Source organism: Pinus tabuliformis, chromosome 4_2, assembly GCF_031772625.1.
Source record: "Pinus tabuliformis cultivar Carrire ecotype Pingquan chromosome 4_2, CPIR1, whole genome shotgun sequence".
NCBI lineage: Eukaryota > Viridiplantae > Streptophyta > Pinopsida > Pinales > Pinaceae > Pinus > Pinus tabuliformis.
In genome coordinates this window covers 793,400,649-793,421,178 of record NC_142304.1, presented here as the reverse complement: position 1 = coordinate 793,421,178, position 20,530 = coordinate 793,400,649, and the positions used below count along the sequence as shown (strand labels likewise).

Below are 20,530 nucleotides of genomic sequence, written 5' to 3'. Positions count from 1 at the left end.
GCTGTAATGAAGGGTAAAACAAGTTTGATCAGTCAGGCTAGCTCGGTATCTGATGCATATGTTTGGACAGTGCCAGCTCTGAAGCAGGCCAAGATTATGAAACAAATGAATGCAAGTTTAAGAGCAGAGAACAAGATGTTAAAAGAAGAAGTCATCAGCCTGAAAGGGAAGCTAGACAAACTAGCTAAATGATCCAAGGAGGAATGTGCTTCCCAAATTTTGATATATTTTGGTTATCATCTTTTTAAAGCTTTTTGAGACTTTTTGATGTCCTTGCACCTGTATAGAATGACTGAAGAATTCACAGACTTGAGTTATTGTTGCTGTAAGGTTCATGTGTTTAATTTTGATGACCTACAGCAGCTTCGTAGCGCGCTACGAAACTGCTTTAGATGACTGTTTATATTGAAAACTTGAGTTTGAATGCTGAGGTCAGCAAATGTTTAAAGAGATGACTTAATGCCAGCATGGAGACTATAGAAAGTCAGTCAGATGTTTAAAAAAGGATGCCAGGTGTAAGTATTCGAAGAAAAGGTGAAGTTTTGTCTTTTGTTGAAAGTTTCACTTTATGTCCGAATTTTTAGGGTTATGATAGAGCTGCCGAGGTGTTAAATGGTACACCTGTCCAGTTATGGGATAACCAGATCATTAGTTTTCTTCAGTCACACGGGACTATCAAGGGATTAAATGGCTTGAAATTGGATCATTAATGCATGAACATCAGTGGGAGGCAAAAACCGTGAATATAGGGTTCATATTCTTATTGGTTGATGAATCATCTGTGCATCAGGTATCCGAGGCTGTTCATCCATTGAATATGCTTTCAGTTTGGTTTGGTTATTATTGTAATGCTACAGGTGGCAAGCTCTAAGAACGCAGCAAAGTATACGAGGAGATAGACTTAAAGTGCCAATGTGATGGAGTCCTCTGTTTTCGTAGCACCATATCTCTTGTAATTAATTAGCTTGTTTATGTTATAGTTAAGGTCATTAATGACAGAATTCCGAGCTCCCTTCATGCTTGTTGAGGAGTCTCAGGTAGTAGTTTTTTGATGGGCTATATATAGAAATAACTCATATGTAAAAAAGGTTGGATATTCTATAGAAAAACAGAGTTGTTTTGGGCCATTGTAAGACCTTTTTGACAGTAATAGTAAAACAGTGTTATTCTCTTCTCAAGATTCTCGATGGATTGTCATGTTCAAATATAATGATGGTGTTTTATACTTTATGTTCTTTTATAGTCTTGTTGTAATGCAATCACTCAGAATTCATAATCATATGCTCTGACTTCCTGTGTATTCAGCAAGCTATGTTTTGGTGGAGTATGTTTGACATGTAATGCAAAGAGCCTTGATTTCCATGAGATGACCATGTTTTCCTTGTTTACTTAATATAATAGACTCCATAGCCCAATGAGAACCAGTTTGATGTGTTTCCAACCAGTTTTGCTTTCATGATTAAATAAAGAGTTAGCCATCTATTGTTTGAAGGGTTTTATCAAGAGTTTGTGAGAGAGCCCTCTCTAATCAAAGAGGCTAATCTTTGGTCTAAAGATAGGTTGAAATAGTTACATGAAATCCAGCTTGGTTGCATCCCTCAGTAGTGATTTTGTGATAACAGCGTGTCCTTTGGAATTTCACTTTACATTACATTCAGTTACAACAAATATGGCCCATAGTAGTGATGTGGTCTCGACAACACATGACACAACTTGACATGACGCTAATGACATGGACTAGATGCCTGTGGTGGAAATATCAAGATATTGTTGCTGCTGAGTGATGGATGTATTCTTGGATGTGATTTCTCTTCTCATCCGCATAGCTTGATGTTGTGGGGTCTTCAGTGATATTGGTATTATAAGAAGGTTGCATGCATGTGTTCCCTTCACTTTTCTTTAATGAGATTATTTCGTGTATCCAGCTGTAAATAAGTCTTCTAGCATGTTTGTTCCCTCTCCATCTCCTTCGTCATCTCGCCATGATCTATCAGTGTACCTGTTCCTGCAATTCACCCATGATGGGACAACATCAAATCCAAAACCTCCTAGTCTTAGATGATGCATTTCTCAATGGACCAGGCCCAAGATAGATGACAGGATGGGGAAGAGGGCCCAGTAACTGCACACTGTACAGTTCCAGGTGACAAGATGGGAGACTGCTCACTGAGACTGTGCAGATCATAGCTCAGGCTTGACTGAGGAACTTTGGGGCACAATCTTCACTATCAGGGAAAATTGCACAATGGCCACTAGGAGGCAGGATTGTGGAGTTGAATTCACCAGTGGAAGCTACAAGGTGGGACCCTGGGGAACCTTTACATAGTTTTATGAGGGAAGACACGACATGGATACAGAGGGACCAAAGAGGACAATTTTGTGCAGTTTTTGGGAGTAGTGAGTCCTAGCTGAGGGAAGACATTAGGAGGGTACCTTTGCGCAGTTCTAGGAGGAAACACAGGTTCAGTTTTCTGTGCATTGTGGGGTTCCAGCAGGCAGGGAGGAGGCTTGATGATTGATCTTACGAAGTGCACAGTTCAGGTTGGGTTTTGAGGCAGTTTCTGTGCAATTCTGGGAATGAAGGCATACTGCTCGTTTCTAGGATTGCACAGTGCAATTATCCTAGGAGGCAGCCTCAAGCACTGCGCAATTCCAGGAAGCAGAGAAGCATCACTGAGGGTTGAGACTATGAAATACAACTCAGTCGAGGTCTAGTGAAGTGGATTTGTTCAGTTGGAAGGAATTTCAGGAAAATGTCTAAGTGTAGGAGGCAAGTGAACTTAGGAGGACTCGGCATTATGATTACACAATTAGCATACTTTGAAAACATGATAACATAGACCACTCAGACAACAAGACAAAGAATTTCCCTCTATGATATTGTCTAGAGTTAAAAGTGACAAGTGTGACACTTGGGATAGACCTTTGGACGACCGAGACAACACTTATGTGATAGTTCTTACAACTTTTTGTATGAGTGCGATAGATGTTTCCTTGGTCTGTTTATCTTTCTTCTCAGCTCCTTGAGAGTCATATAAAATGTCATCCTTCTTCGTGGCCCTTGAGAGACATAATTGTGTTGTTTCAGTGGGCAGTGACTGTTGCAGGATGAGGCCCTTGGGAGGAAATATTTGTATAGTTTCAGGATGCAAGGTAGACTGGGCAACTAAGGGACAAAATTGTGCAGTTTTAGGATGCAAGGAACTGCTGCGGGATGAGGCCTTGGGAGGACACATCTGCGTAGTTTCAGGATGCAAGGGAGACTGGGAAGCTGAGGGACAAAACTACGTAGTCTTAGGATGCAAGGCACTACTACAGGATGAGGCCCTGGGACGACACATCTACATAGTTTCAGGATGCAAGATGAATTGGGAAGTCGAAATGCCTAAGGGACAAAACTGCGTATTTTGTGGAGACAACGGGTTTCGGATGAGGGAAGGACATTGGAGGAAACCAATGTGAAATTTTGAATGGTAAGGGAGGTTGGGATTTCTGCGCATTGCGTAGTTCCAGTAGGAAAGGGAAAATCTTGAGGGTTACATATGCGGATTATGTGGTTCAGGAAAGCTGGACGAGGCTAGCTTGTTAGTGAAACTCCAAAATTTGGCTAAGTATGGGATCACTAGAAATGATGTGAACATTGATAGAAATTAACTACGATCACACACTTGAACACTTAGTGATACAACATAGACCATCCAGAATATATAACACATACTTCGCTTAATGCAACAACCTTTATGGTAACTTATGACAAGTGCAGCTCCGATGATAGACTTTGGAAGGATAAATGTGACACTTGTGTAAGAGTGTGTTAAATGAGTGTGAAACATGTCTATGTGGTGAGGAAAACCCATACTCACAAATATTTCCCCTTGAAGAAAAACAAATTTCCCTTTGCATAACAAGCGATAATCCCCATGCCCAAAGATGACACATCCAATATAAAGATAAAAGCATGAACAACTCTTAAGATCGAAGAGGGAAGCTTGAGATCATCATCTTACCAAATAAGTGAATAAGGAATGATCGATCACAAGATCCATAGTAGGCTCCGAAATTTAATTCTAGGCCAAAATTTTGGAGGGTGTTGCAGCTGATACAACAAGAGGAACTACTAAGAAACATAGTTCATGGTTGGGAGGAACCTAACAACCTTTAATTTATTTCCAAGAAACTTTTAGATAGGTACATGAATCTGTGTTATGAATGAATGAATATAATTCTATTATGATTATAGGTGTTTTATTTATATTAAAGGGAAGGAATGTCTAAACTTTACTAATATTTTGTAAATAAAAGGTGTATGGATTTGTATGTATCTATGAGTTCTTTTGTGCATGAAAAACTAGCTGTTACAGGTCTAGATTAAACATTTCTCTATTGGAGGAACTTGGAAATAAGGAAACCCTAACCAAGAATTAATCTTAATAATTATTACACAAGTGAAATATGAAACGTAAGATAAGAGGATTTTGACTGAAATATAGATTATCTCAGGTAGAATTGGAAAGTATAAATTATAAGAAATATGGTCCTTTAAATTCCTTCAAACTGATTTTTCAAACCAACTTATGCAAAATTTTAAAAAGACTACACACCTTTTTTGGCTTTGTAGGAGCTTGATATTGAATCTGTTGTATCTCTGTAATTTCGGATGTCCAAGGTATGAAATTTCATCCTGTGGTAGCCCTCTGAGTCCTCATTCCAACCATGCAAGTCTTATCACAATTGAATTCTCGAAGAAAGAGTTATTTTAAATCTCCCACGATGACCTGATTATAGATTGGTTCAGTAGAACGAACTTGTATGATGTGCCATGTGTCACTATTTAGACCTTCGGAATTGAAACCAATACATAGAAAACTATAGTCCGTACTATTTTTGTACCTTTTTACAAAATTTCAATATGATACTCAAAGATAAAATTAGGACCATGTTCCCCAGGTCACCTGTTTGAGATATAATTCTGGAGCTTGCAAAAACCCTAATTTCCTTGGATCATATCTCTGAAAATATAGCAATACAAGATATGGAATTTGGACCCGAGGTGCATCAAGCTTTTAGCTAAAATGGGTTGTAATGTTAGCCTTTGAAACGTTGTAGAAAAAACTTTATAGTGAAAATTCCACGATGACCTGTTTGAAGTAGCGAAGCCCTCGAATCCAAAGCTTTGATACCAATTGTTATGCAACCACCTCACAAAATAGAAGAAAATATAGAGAAACGACTTCAAAATCAAACTCTTTGAGGGGGGAAACCTTCTTTACATTACACAAATGAACAATTCTTGGATGATACAAATGACAAGACCTCCTTTCTATATATAGGAGTCTAAGGGGTCACAATATAGTCAAAGCTGACATAACAATAATAATGTAAGGGCACAACAATAACAATAGTGGGATTCTATGGGGCACAATAATAACAATATGGGGACAACATGGGCACAACATGGGCACAACAATAACAGTAAGGGGATACAATGACAATAATAATAAGGGATTACACTAGTGTTATAGGGACCTAACAAAAAATGAAGGAAATATTCTCTTGGTAGGAGACACAATAACTAGTCAAGTTATTATTTTAAGCAATGATTGTGGCTCTAATCCTTAGATGGCTATATGAGGACCTTGTTTTAACTAGAAGTTATAAAAGAAAATATCAAGAGTTGGTTGAATTTTTTTTTGAAACTAAGCTAATCAAGATTTTTAGTTCTTAAGATCTAATTATTTTCTGTGGTCTTTTGAAGTGGCTAAAATGCAACTTATGACTTGTATTCATGGGCTTCGTCATATTTTTTTGGATTATGTGACATCTAATATGATATTTATGTATATAATAAAATAGTAAATTGAACATTTTAAATAAATATAAGATCAATTTTGATAACAGAACTTTAAACCTAACTTTAAACTTTGTTATCCATAAAATATATAACAAAGTTAATAAAGGAAAATAAAACCATGGTTAAGGGACACTTATTCCAAGATGAATTTTGGGCAAAGATATCCTAGTGGACATCAGTGGATGGGTTTTTGGTAAGGAAAATTGGCAAAGGCTAAGACAAAAGCATTAAAAGGCAAAAAAGCATTTTTGGCACATTTATTTATGAAAATAAAGGAAAATAGGAGAAAAGGAAGGTGAAAGGTCACAGGTTGCATGTGAGGAGGAAATTGAAGGAAAATAATGGAAAAATGAAGAAAATAAGTCTCATTAATAAAAAGGATTTTGAGGATTAGTTGGTAACCTTTTGTCAGTTCAAGTTTAGAGCTCTCTCATTATTTTCTCTCTTACTCTCACTGTTGGTCACTTCGAGTTTTCTTGGAGCAATCTAGCTTTGGAGAAAGGAAGGAAAAACAAGTAAAAGGAAAGGAAGGAAATAAATTATCAAGGAAAGGAAAGTAGGATCAGGCAATCTCAACATGAATACTTGTAGGTAACCTTTTGCATGTGTGATTTCCTGGCTGGTTTGGACATGCATGGCTTTGCATGTTGGTGTATGGTTCTCTTGCTATCGGTGGCATGATTTTTCCGAGTTGTGATAGTTGTTTTTAGCCTAGCCTTTCCTTTTTCTGAATGCCATGGTGTTGGGATGTTTATCTCTGTTTTTGAGCTTTGGTTTGTCGGATGGATTTCAAAATTTAAGGTGGAGGTGGTATCAAGTTCCATTCACAAAAGCCTACGAATCCCTTGACTAGTTTTGGCGAGATACATAGTAAAGACTGAGGGAGATGTCTCGGTTTAGGGGCTAATGATCTGGGTATGGATTGTGGTAAAGCCTGAGAGACAATGAGACAAAAAATTCCTCAAGGATAGTGATGAATTCTTGATGGAAGTCCAAGTTTTGTTCGGTTGTGATCGGAGCACCGGTTTTGGTGTGATCATAGTTTGATGAGGGTGGAGGTGGTTTAACCTCCGAATTCCTTTGGTTGTTTTTTGATTGGTTGTTCTATGAGATCCTGCATTCATGCTTGGAATATTGCACAGGGGTGACTGGATGAAAGAGAGATTTGGTTCAACCATGTCTATGGTCGGGTGGTATGTGGAAGTCTCGAACCTGGTCGCATTTACCTATGATTAATAAAAGCTAACTTTTCTTACTTTTTCATTGATTTATATGTGGATTTAATGGCTATCTTATCTTTGACATTTACATGGATTTATGTTGGTTATAAGCATGGTTAAATGATTAATTCATGTCATGGTTATATCATGTATTTACTGTAACTTTTATATGGATGGATGGAAGACCTAATTGATGATGTAGTAGTTCAATGGAGAAGGAGGTGATCCTTCTAGTCATGCTTCCTGAGTTTTTAGTCATTTAAGCTTTGTCTTGTATCCTAGACCTGTAGGTTGCATTGATTCCAAGTGTTTGACAGAATGTTAGTCCCGATTGGGGATGCTCAGGCCTAGTCTTTAGGTTGATTTTTCTTTATCAACATTGTTATCATGTCTTTTATAAATTGTGAAGGTTGTAGCAGGTTCTGGGTAGAGGTTGGGATTCTGGGCTAGAAAAGTGGCTTAAATCCCGGGGTCGCTAGCACATAACTAGAAATTTTAGTTCACAATCATTGGCAACCAGGCCTGTGAGAGCGAATTTAGGTTGCTGGTTGCTCCCTTACTCATAAATGAGAATGAATATGGCCTAAGAGATCTAAATTAATTGTGAGACCCGGGGACATGCTGTCTAAGTGGCTAACTTGTCTCCTGAGGGTTCTGTTGATGATGTTGGATGTCTATGTGTGATGTTCCATCGATTCCATTTCCTTAAGGTCACATAGGAGGTCAAATATGATCATAGTAGCCTCTCATGTCATGTTTACCCCGCTTAACATGGTTACTTTGGGTAGACTTGAGAGGTGGTGTTACAAAATAACTATGGAAGAGAATTATTATAGTAAAAAAACTTATTTTTAACAAAAATAAAGATGATATATTTTTTCAAAGGATTTAAATAATGAATTAAATCTCATATTAAATAATGAAAATATTGAAGAATTTATCATAGTTTTACAACCATCCTTTCTACTTCCATTAACATGTTATTGATCAAGGTGTTGAGTAAAAAAGAAAATAGAATGATCAACCCTTGCTATGATAGAGAGTGTAAGATTGCTACAAAAATTACTAGTGATTATTCTAATTAGTCCTTAAAATCCAACAACATAAATATATACAAAGTCCTAATTAAAATGAAAAAATCTACTGTATAAATAGAAAGAAAGAGAAGTTTTTCCATATATCTAAGTTAGATCATAAGAAATTTTAGAGGCAAATTCTGACTCGTAAAATATATATATATATATGATTCCTTTTTCGGGATCAAAATTACTACCTTAAATATATTTATGAGTTCCTTGATGCCATTGAAAAAATTCAAACCCTTGTTACATAGAAAAAAATCTTTTATAGAAGACATAGAGTTTGGGGTTAAGCATCTCAATGAGAGGGGAAGTTAAGGATATAAAGGATATCAAGAAAAAATTGTAAAAATTGAAGTGTTTATCCTCACCCCTCACATCCATAAGATGTTCAAATTAATAATCAATTAGGACTTCCTTAAACCCGAAACTAAAATCTTAGTTATACCTATTTTTCAAAGGTGAGATAAAAACAATCCCTCGAATTATAGTACCATTATGACTAACCCGATTTCAAACAAATTATATTGAATTATTTTGGAAAGGAAGATCAATGTATCGCTAGAAAGCCGCAAAAAAGTGTTAAAGGCCATACTAGATCAAGAGCTATCATTCAATTATGGACCACATTTTTATGGCTAGGATCATTATAAGAGTAAATTGCAATAATAAAACCAATCTCTTAGTTTTTATCAACTGGATTCTAAACAATATAGTCATTATCCTTACACTAATGATATTGTTCTCATGGTGATGTGTCCTTATGATCTGGACAAACAACTAAAAATTCTCAAAGTTTTTTTTTTTCTCTTGTATGAGTATGCTTGTTAACATTGATAGAACAAATGTTATGATAATTAAATCCAAGAAGATAAATTACACTAATAATTTCATGTATGACAACAACAACTTGGTAGAATTGACTTCATATAAATATCTTGCAATCAATTTTTAGCACAAGCTTAACTCGAACTATACCATTGAGAAAATAATAAATAGAGGGTGGAAAGCTTATTGTAGACTTGGAAGAATTTTTTAATCAATAGATCTCTGGCTATGAGATAAGAAGAAAATTCATCTTGAGACTATCATTGCTCCTGTCATCTTTTATAATTGTAAAGTTTGGAGGTGTAACATATCTAGAAAATCTTGTAGAAAGATAGAGAAAATCTAAAAATGTCACTTCCTAACTAAAGCATTGGAGAGTAAAGGAAGAGGTAACTCTATAACTTTATATGTTGGGGAATAAATATAAAAGATATTTATGTGTTATGACTAGATTAAGGAAGAAAACCAATAGTTTTAAAATAAGAACAAACTCTCATAAAGTCCATATTGAAATATGACTTTGGATGGTTCCTAAAATATCAAGGGTTGAAATCTATAACTTTATGTGTTGGGGAATAAATATAAAAGATATTTATATGTTTTGACTAGATTAAGGAAGAAAACCAACATTTTTAAAATAAGAACAAACTCTAATAAAGTCCATATTGAAATATGACTTTGGATGGTTCCCAAAATATCAAGGGTTGAAAGAATTTGTCATTTTTTTTAGCATAGTTATAGTGGGCCCCTACATGCAAAGGGGATAACCTAGCATGCCATGAGCATAACCTTGATGGACCCAAGGAGAATTGAACCCACTCCGCATGACCAAGTGCCAAAAACTTGGGGAGGGGGCTTCAACTAACCCCGCTACCCATCAAGGCCAAAAAAGCATTTTATTTTAGTGTTTTTGATATACTCACATCAAATCACAATTTTTTACAATACTCAGTACACTTACGTTAAATTACCTTAAATCACAGTTTGAAAATATTTATTATTAATTTTTACTACTTTTTAACTCTTCAAAAAGCATAAGAACACTTCTTTAAAAATATCAAGTAGGTGATATAACGTTGGACATTAAAAATATCAAATGGGTAATATAACATTGGACATTAAAAATATCAAGTAGGTGATATAACGTTGGACATTGACAAAGTGGCATTTAGTGTTTTGTGACAAAGTGGTCTATTCCGTTCGAACAATACTTAATGATATTCTAGAAGCCATGGAATATTTAATGGTTTGAGTTTCTCAAAATTTGATCATCAGATAATTTTACTTAAGATTTTCTTTACCAGTGTGTGAAAATAATGTTCGAAGTCTAAACCAACCTAAAGACATGAGAGAGCACCAGATTTAGAAATCATCCTCCACTTTTGAATCCGACCAGAATGACCACTCTGTTGGCATTATTTGAAAAAACATTTAGGATTTACATTGTATTTGCGAGTAATAATTGAGAAATCAAACATCTATAACCTTCACCGTTTACATTGTAATTTCCAGCATTAATATATAAAATGAAAAATCTATGACATTCACGTTTAGCATTGTATTTTCTACAACTAAACAAAGATTTCAAAAAATAAACAAGTGTCAAAACAATTTTGGACATTGCTATAAATCAAATGTTTGCATTCAACTGAGCTTACATTTCTACTTGCAAGGATTCTTGACAACCCCTCTCCAAGACAAAGCTCATTCACCAAATACTTTAGCCCAAAATGTTCTTTGAAAAATTTGTAGAGTCTGCACAATAGCTGTTGACTGAAATTCCTAATTAACCCTCTAGTCTTGTAATTTTTCATCATCACCTTCTTTGGATTAACGAAGAGTACTTGATCCGGAAGATGTTAGTTTACTCTCTAACTACTATATATATATATATATATATATATTAAAAGTTAGTTATAGTAAATTTAATATTATTGGTTAATGTTAAAGCATTACATATTTATTAAGGAATTTAGACTTCTGTGATCCATAACATTGTTTAGATAATCTTCGGCAAAATCACATAACCAATCTTTTGTCGACGCGTTTCGAACCAACTTGTCCTGACGATGAACCACACTGGTTGGTTCGAAACGCGTCGACAAAAGATTGGTTACATATTTATTATTATAAATTTTAATTAAAATTTCATCTTGTAGAGATTTTTAAAAACTTGAGTTTAATTTGTTGAATCTAAAGAATTTGACTGTTATGAGATAATTTTTAAGGTGCTAAATCCATTTATACATTCAAAATTATATATTTTTTTCAATAAAAAAATGTTGTCTTTTCATTAATAAAAACAAAGTACATTTGCTAAGATTTCCATACATTTTTTCTTAGATTTTGCTGCTTGTAACAATAAGTATTCCTACCATACTTCAGTAACAAAAATAGACACTTAGATTTCCTATACATATTCCATAGTATTCATAAATTCCCTATCTTATCTGTAAGAGTGCTACTGTATTCTACCCATTTTTAGTTACAAAAAAAAAATCAGCTTTAGGTCTACAAGTTCTTGTTTATCAACAAAAAGGATGTCACAAACATATGAAAAACAACATTTTGTCATAAAAAAAATTAGGGAATGAATTCCCTATATGGAGTTTATACTCCTAGCATTCATAAGTATGTCCTGCACATATGTGGCGAAATGATACTTACTGGTCTTTGAGTTGATACGCTGTTTTGAAAGATCAGCTACCTGAGTTTGTTCTCTGTATATGTGTGAGAAAGTAATGCTTTAAAAATTGCTTGTCACGATTCTGATGGGGCTCATAGAGTTGGATAGAATGTGGGGACTGAAGAGAATGTAATCTTTGACCTAATCTATGATGCTCTTGGCATCTCCATGTCCAACGATGTTTCTCTACCATTTTACAAAGTTGAGGACATTGGATAGTGCAATGATCCATCTACATCTTCTTTGTTGACTTGTGCCACATCTACATCTTCTCAAAAATGCATTTTAAACAACAACAAAAATCACATTCTTTTTTCAAATTTCTAGTGAAATTTTTTATTTAATCTATAAGTTAAACTAGGTCTTTAATATTTTATATATTAACAAATATATAACAAATTTCAATATATATATATATATATATATATATATATATATATATATATATATATATATATATATATATATATATATATATATATATATATATATATATATATATATATATATATATTCCAAATACTTGTCCTGTATCACTAAAAAATTTCCAATACAAAATCCAAATTGATAGCAATTTTTTCAAGTGACTGTAGGAGTCGTTGGGAGAGAACATTCCATTTTGTTGTCAATCAGGAGAACCACTGTAACTTTCATTCAATCATGTGAAATATTTACAATGACTTGTTTCTGTAGCATTCCTTATAGCTGGCTCGAAACTATTCAAATATCATCACTACTTAGGCATACAAACATATGTCTAATATCGAAACTCCTCCACAGGGAGAGAGGAAATACATATAACAGAGGAAAACTGAAGAGAAACAAATTCTTAATCAAAGACTGTCAGAGAAAACCCCAAAAAACAGGAGCAGGAGGAAAGAATCACCTTAAATCAAATGACAGCCATTTCGCCGCGTGAGTAATGGGTGGCTTACTGATTATAGTGATGAGCATCGTCTTCGATGAGAGAGAGGTAACATAAGGCTTACTAAATTGTATTTCTTTCCAATCCTACCCATTTCAATCAACCTCAACCAGAACACCACACCCGCCACGTTACAATGAACAGTCGCAAAATCATTGTGGCACAAGTCCATCACAGAGAGGTTTGATCTCTGGAAAAACTTTACAGCTTTATATAAATCAGATTATCAGTTAGTTATATGATATTCATGAAAGAGGTATGCTCAGCACTAAAATCATGGGAAACAAGAAGGTTAGTGTTGTGGTTATCACGAAAATGACATGCTCCCACACACCAAATACATGATCACACGATAACACGTTTGGCATCAACAGTTCTGCGACGGTTACATTCAAATCACAATCACATGATTTTAAATGGAGCGGTAAGGAATACTTGATCTTTTCAAAAAAATTGGCAGGAACTATTTGGAGTTGCCGTAATCTAACGATTATGTTTTTTTTCTTTTCTTGAAAGTTAAGAAATTTAGGTAGTAGGAATTTTTGTAAATTCAAGTAAAAATTGTTAAACTTCATAATTTTATGTGTTTAGAAGTTTTTAATGGTACTGAATTTATTTTTACTATCAAAAACATGATTCAAACACTGCTTATACAAGATTTTTTGAAATTTTTTTACCAGACCACTTATTTTTTGAAATTTTTTTACCCACCACTTTTGACCATCCAAACAAGTCCTCCCCTCCATAAAAAAAACTCCATTAAATTTGCTAAAAAATAATTTGTACATATAGAAATTTATTTTTGCATTATTAGGCCGATAGGCCTTCCTTTGGAACAGACGTTCGTCGTCCCTTTGTCTCCCGTGCTGACACGTGGACAGTCGTCCCTTCGTCATCCTTTTCTTTCAGATGTTGACACCTAGCGTGTACATTTAGCAGGCATTCAGCATCTTCTTCAATTAATTGTCATGGTCTTAACCGAGAATTTTGCCGCTGGTGCGAGTTCTAAACCTCAACGGAAAACTGTTATGCCAACGCCTCTCTCCATAATGATGGTGGGCTCGAATCTTCACCCACTGCATGAAGCCGGCAGAAATATCCGCAAATTTGTTACAAATTCCTGTAATTCCTGAACAAATCGTTACAAATTACTCCTGCTTTCTTCGACCATATTTGTCTGTTTTGTGCTCTTCAGGTTCTCTTCCACGCCCTCTGCAATAATGTTTTTGTGTTTTTGAAAACGAGCATTGACTCGGGCTGTAGAGTTTGAGGTATTGTGGATTAGGGTTCACGACAGTGGATCAGATTGCCTATTATTTATGATGTTCTGCGTATTGAGCTGTGGATAGCGGTGAACAGGTCTCATGAGCTGTCGTTGTGTAAAGAACAGTGCATCGAGCTCTAGAATTTGAGGCTTGGTTTATTAGGGTTTGAAGCAGTGGAACAGATTCCGTTTCTTTATGAATTTCTGCAAATTGAGTCGGGGATACCAGTGAAAAATTCATGTGAGCTGCCTTCGTGTAAATAACAGGGAATCGAGCTCTAGACTTCGAGGTTTTGTCGATTAGGGTTTGAAATAGTGGATTGGATTCTGTATTCTATACTATGATGTTCGAATTGAGCTATGGATAGCTGTGAACAGGTCTTGTGAGATGCGGTGAATGAGGGATGGGGTGTATGTTTTGCCAAGCAGCTAGCTCCAGCCCCCGTGGAAGATCCTGCAAGCCCTAGGGAAAGGCCTGTTCAGATCACATCTAGAAGAAGGTCAAATGCTTCTGTCGAGAAGCTCGAGAATGTTCAAGTCTCCAAGAGGAAAGAGGTAGCCAAGGTGAGGAGTAAACGCAATGCTGATCTTGCCGCAGATTTGGCAGAGCCGGCACGGGAGAGGCGGAGGGAGAAGCCCAATCCCAGGCTGAGCAATCCTCCCAAGCACGTACATGGAGAGCAAGTTGCTGCGGGATGGCCCGCCTCAATTTTAGTTGTTGCTGGAGAAGCTATCAAAGGGTGGATTCCACGCCGTGCAGAGACCTTTGAGAAGCTTGATAAAGTAAGTGATAATAGTAATTATAGATTATATTGTTTGCATAATTGTTTAGGTTTGGACTCTGCAGTTGTCTATGAAAGCTGCTCCATATTTTTGTTTCTTCCATTAGTCTTGCACAAGAGAATCTTGTGGTAAATGCAGTTTCATATATCTCGCATTTCCTCAGGTCGAGTTTATGGGTTCTTTTTATGCCTCATGACACAGAAAGTGTGAATATCTGATTCAATTTATTAAGAACAGGGTATGGTAAACTCATACATGAACACTTAAACAACTTGAGATTTCCATGATAATATATGGAAGTCAATATGCCCATATCATGAAAATATATGGTGAATGAAATAAATTGAACCCCGACATTTTCATGGTACTTATTTATAGCACCCTTGAACTAGTGTAGTAAGGGAACATTCTGTGAACAATGAGTAATTATGTGCTACTGTAATCCAGTAGAATTCGTGGGGTAGCCTCTTGTGTCCATGACCCAACAATAAATTTCTGTTGGCACCCTTTAATGCAGTCAGTTTTATTTCAAATTTCTCTCTGACAGCGAGGTCTATAGAACAGCACTTGTGTCAAAATGAAGTTGTCCTGGCTATCAACTACCTTTCTTTATGATTTAGTTCTTTCATTATACCAAGTATAGTTCTCTATTTAAGGAGGAGAAACTTTGGGCATTCTCCTTAATTGAAGGTGGAGAAACTTGGGCATTCTCCTTAATTGAAGGAGGAGAAACTTTGGGCATTCTCCTTAATTGGTAAAAAAAAATGGAGTGGATTCTCTCTATCGCTAACGTTGGAAACCTATAGTTGGTGCATGTGTTCTTTATGTGGAACTAATTTCAATTCTTCACTTTATCTTCTTTAGAGCTGAAAAACCATTACATATTATGCGGGGCTATGGTATCCCACATATTTGTTCTATTTATCCCTTTGGCCATAAGCAAACCTATCTCATCTCATAGAACAAGAAAAGAGGTTGTGCTAAAGTGACCTCTTTGTATTGCTAACATGAGAAGAGTATTTCTGTGTGTCTCTCTATTTTCTTCAGCTTAATTTACTTTCTACTAAGACAATGAATCTCAGGGAATTGAAGTGTGCAAAAATAGCATTCATTAACGTGGGGCTATGAAATTTCTGTTTTTAACTGTCAAGGAATTCATCCTGGTCATTTGTTGTCCTTAACATAAATATTTAAGGTAGTGAGCATCTACATTGTTTGACATGCATACCCATACTGTATTTGGTATTTCTTCCTTGAAATAGAATGGAGATGTTCAATACACTATTGTTTAATGTAACATTTATGCCTTTTATTTATTATATATAATTTTGATATTTTCTTATTGGTATCTCCATGCATCTTACAAAGTGGTGAAAAATGTGTCTTACAGGGATGATTTTATTGATGTGTCTTTCCTTGATACTGATAATTGATGGCAGATGTTCACACTACCGCCGGAGATGCCAAATAAGGGCTCCGTCTTGTAATGAAGTCTTTGACTGTAGGAATTGTCATAATGAGGCCAAAGTATGCTTCTTTTTCTTTACTTCATTCGTAGCTATTTCAAGTTCAACGGTTGTGTTTGGTTTATATACTTGTTAAAATAGAACTATAAAATTACGTCTCTTCTAATTTCATTTGTGAGGGTATAGTATGGTCTGATCTCATATATGAACAGAATTCAATGGATGTCCATCCACATGACAGACATAATGTACCGCGCCATGAAGTTCGAAAGGTAAGGTTCTATCTTGTTTTCCAGTTAGATGTTATTCATTATGATGTTTGTCTTAATGCTCTGAACAATATGTATTCTTTGTAATTTTCTGAAGGTAGATTTGAAAGATGTAAAGGTTTAACTTTTATTCTTCTCAAAAGATAAATGGTCAATTATCTAGCAAATTTTATCTAACTTGCTGGATTACTATATTGCTTTTGTTTATTTATAGTTATTCTCGTATGTTTGCAGTATATTGCTCTTGTTATTTATAGTTATTCTTGTATGTATGCAGGTTATCTGTTCACATTGTAGAACTGAACAAGATGTAAGAGTTGAGCCTTTTTAATTTTAATAATGTGCAGAAAATTTAGAGGTAAACACTATAATGCTTCTTGAGTTATTTTAAAAATGATTATGCACTGTCATTTTGTAGGTTCAGCAAACCTGCGTTACTTGTGGTGTTTGTATGGGAAAGTACTTCTGTGAAAAATGCAATTTCTTTGATGATGAGGTACGTTTTTAATGCCTTTTTAGGTTTAATAGTTCTGGTTTAGGAAAACAGAGAGTTTCACTCTTACAAAATTATAAAAAGATGGTTAGGATGTATACGCTTTTGGTTCTAATTGTACTTGCCACTTTGGTTTCCAGGACTCAAAACAGCAATACCACTGTGACGGATGTGGAATTTGCAGGTATGCTTTTCTCTTTTTCCTTTGATGTTTCTTGCTCTCTTGTAAAGTAATCTTTCATGCTATTGTGAAATGTATTAGATGTATTTCTTGCCTTTCACTTTAGCTACTTGTGCTGGTTTTCAGAACTGGCGGCAACGATAATTTCTTCCACTGTTATAAATGTGGTATGTTCTTTATGACTTCTCAAATTATCACCACTTCTTCCCTTGTTTCATTGTAGTGCGAGAATGATTTATTTGCTCATGTACCTTTTTCTAGGATGTTGCCACTCTATCCGCTTGAAGGATTGCCACCCTTGTGTGGAAAAAGCAATGCACCACAACTGCCCTGTGTGTTTTGAGGTAGGTCACACTTATCTGTTTAGCGTAGTAATTGTAGTTTTCTTTTTATAGCATAATTTAGACTAAAGTTATTTAGATATCTGAACCCTCGTGATTCAATGTACCACAAAGACATGCACACATGGATCACCCCAACCTTAACCTGGCTTTATGGATCACCCCACCCTGAACCAAGCTATAGAATGCTGACTGTTCTACGCATGTTCAGGTGCAATTGAAGATTTTACTCTCCTCGTTGGTCTTATGAAATTTTATAAATTGACCTAAGAAATATCTGAACTCTTCCATAAGAACTACTCTTTTACATTACCCCATAAAGAAATGAGAACCCTTACCAGATTACAATTATTTCTGCTATGATAAGCATTCTTACTCACAAGATTTTGTTTCTCATCAGTTGATATCCGTACCCACTTCTAGAGCTAGCTTCGGATTACCTAGCTATACTAGGTGCATTTATGTTATTTTTCTCTTGCTCTGATACAAACAACATCAGTGGTTTCAATGTCCTGCCTTGTGTACCATGTCTGACTTGTAGTTGTTATATATGTGATGGCAAGATATCTTATTATAGTAGAATACCTGATATGCTTGATATGATAAAAGTTAAATAGTTGACTTTTCTCATGTCCATCAAAAATCAATTGACTTCGCTTAATGATCAATTAGCTTTGCTCATGTCTATCAGAATTATGGAATAGTCATATCCCTGTATTGAGATTTTATTCCACATGATCAATAATCCCCTTCTTGTCCACCTATTGTTTTACACGCAATATTGTCCTAAAGCGTTATCCTGTAGGTACACTTCAGTAAGTTTCATATGTGGCCTGTTTTGTGCCCTGGCTCACAACCTCTTGTTTCCAGTCTACCTATACTATTACACAATACTAGATATACTTGCACTGATATGCCCATTGATGGTACCTTCTTCAGCAATCTGTGGTCACAGCTTGTAGCAGCTTTAATTTTATTTCAAATTTCTTGCCATTCTAACATGTTTGTTTGTCCTTTGCAGATTTGCTTGTCCAGTGTGCTCCAAATTTGTCCGTGATATGTCTAAATTGTGGGGGAAACTTGACCGAGAGGTAGATATTGTCGACAAGATGAACATCTTGAAGTCAACTTGCAATGGGTTGTATAAAGAGTAGCTTATTATATGTGTTTTTGCTAATTTTGATTTCTCATATTTGAAATTTTCTTTCGTCCAATGGCAATTGATTTTTTAAGTTTCTTGAGTGGATTCTGATATTTTTTTTTGTCATGTAGGTTTCTTTGACTCCAATGCCTGAAGCTTACCAGAACAAAATGGTAAGTTGTTTGATGTTAATGTGTTATAATTTGGAGGCATATTTTAGAGCCCATTAGTGGCGTGGGAGAAAATACTTCACCACTTTCTCGTGGGTCATTTGAGTAGGTTTGGATCTTATGCAATGACTATGGAGTAACTTTTGAAGTAATTATTCACATTGTTGCACACAAGTGTCAAAGTTGCAATTCTTATAACACCCGGCAGACCAGGGGAGGTCCTTCTGCAAGTTCATGTAGATCTCATCTTTGATATTCTCAAATGTTCAGATTCATGTATCCCTCTTTACCACTTGTAAGGTTGCCTTAGCACTGATTATGTGGCATGAAAAACAGCTGTACTGCAAATTGCTATGCAGTGGCATACTGTAAGAATTCATTGTAACCGCTGAGTTTTTGCGGCACTACTCTACGGCTGTTAACATCATAACAGAGTTGACATATCTCGCTGCTTGCAACTATGTTGACATAGGGGAATGAGGGAGAAGTTTCCTGTCACATCCTTTACATATGTTATGTCAAGAAAAGGGAAATGTATGTTTATAAACCGTCTTCCCATCATCGCGATGAAGCCATTGGAAGGATTCCTTCTCACTTATTCCAAGCCCTATCATTCCAAAATCTATCTTTCATCCATCAGCTCTGTATATATTCTACTCCCATACTCCTAAAATTGTGAGCATCATGTAATCTACCCATAAAGTTTTTGATTTGCAATTGAATCTGATACCTATCTTACTTACAAAAAATTAGTAATGGTTTAGAATGAATATGGAGACTGTATCCTCACAAAGGGAGTACTATCTGAGAAAGAAAGTGATCTTAACAAAGGGAATGATACTGACTTGAATATTTTGTAATTGTGACCATTGATAGACCACTGGTTAAGGTAATTGTAAAAAACACAAGTTATCAATTGGTCCATAAATGGTATTACCGACCTTTTTAAATTTGTTTGGAAGATCCTATGTCTTATATTCTATGATGGAATTACCTTGTCGTTCATATACCATCACACAGTGGAAACTGTTAAATTAATTAATATGCTTCCATAGTATTTAATACAACTGAAAAGCCTAAATCCAGTTTCATATATCTCACATTTACTCAGGTTGAGTTTATGGGTTCTTTTTATGCCTCATGACACAGAAAGCGTGAATATCCAATTCAATTTATTAAGAACAGGGCATGGTAAACTCATACATGAACACTTAAACAACTTGAGATTTCTATGATAATATATGTGTAACCAGAATTCCTTCCTGCTTTTTAGTCCGCACAAGATATTCTCGTTATTTGCTTAAATGCAAATATTTCTATTAAGTTACTATTAGCAATTGTAATGAATTTCTTCTATATCTTCCGAAAAGCCTGGCTTCCAATTACAAAACTAGTTCAAGTTTGCTATTTAAATTGTGTATTAAATTGGATTCCGAAACTTGTTAAACAATATCTGCAAATTCCCTGATTTATTATTCAAATATCCCCATGGTCTTAAGATAAATTATTGAAATGGTCTCACTAAGAGTTATTCTATTGTTAAGCAGCAAAGGCGGATCATGAAGTGTAATTGTCTGTTGAATATCTCACTGCTTGCAACTATGTCGACATAGGGGAATGAGGGAGAAGTTTCCTGTCACATCCTTTAAAGATGTTATGTCAAGAAAACGGAAATGTATGTTTATAAACCGTCTTCCCATTATCACGATGAAGCCCTTGGAAGGATTTTTTCTCACTTATTCCAAGCCCTATCATTCCAAAATCTATCTTTCATCCATCAGCTCTGTATATATTTTATTCCCATACTCCTAAAATTGTGAGCATCATGTAATC

At 35.4% G+C, this 20,530-nt stretch overlaps 1 protein-coding gene across 4 annotated transcripts; it reads left to right on the top strand.

The window, feature by feature from the left end:
* Positions 1-13,584: 13,584 nt before the first annotated feature.
* On the top strand, positions 13,585-19,872 carry LOC149172039 (E3 ubiquitin-protein ligase RZFP34-like). Of its 4 annotated transcripts, XR_016259034.1 has the most exons (11): positions 13,590-14,094; positions 16,076-16,163; positions 16,315-16,374; positions 16,649-16,679; positions 16,790-16,867; positions 17,005-17,048; positions 17,172-17,212; positions 17,307-17,389; positions 18,408-18,477; positions 18,659-18,700; positions 18,807-18,902. XR_016259034.1 is itself a non-coding variant. In XM_089424172.1 (10 exons), exons 2-10 carry the CDS (start codon positions 16,123-16,125, stop codon positions 18,948-18,950), a joined length of 564 nt encoding a protein of 187 aa, XP_089280298.1. In that variant the 5' UTR covers positions 13,585-14,094; positions 16,076-16,122; the 3' UTR covers positions 18,951-19,872. The 4 variants fall into 4 exon arrangements, 3 of the variants coding, with proteins under 3 accessions (XP_089280298.1, XP_089280300.1, XP_089280299.1); XM_089424172.1 differs by lacking the exon at positions 18,408-18,477 and having other exon boundaries at positions 13,585-14,094; positions 18,807-19,872; XM_089424174.1 differs by lacking the exons at positions 18,659-18,700; positions 18,807-18,902 and having other exon boundaries at positions 18,408-18,650.
* Positions 19,873-20,530: the final 658 nt, after the last annotated feature.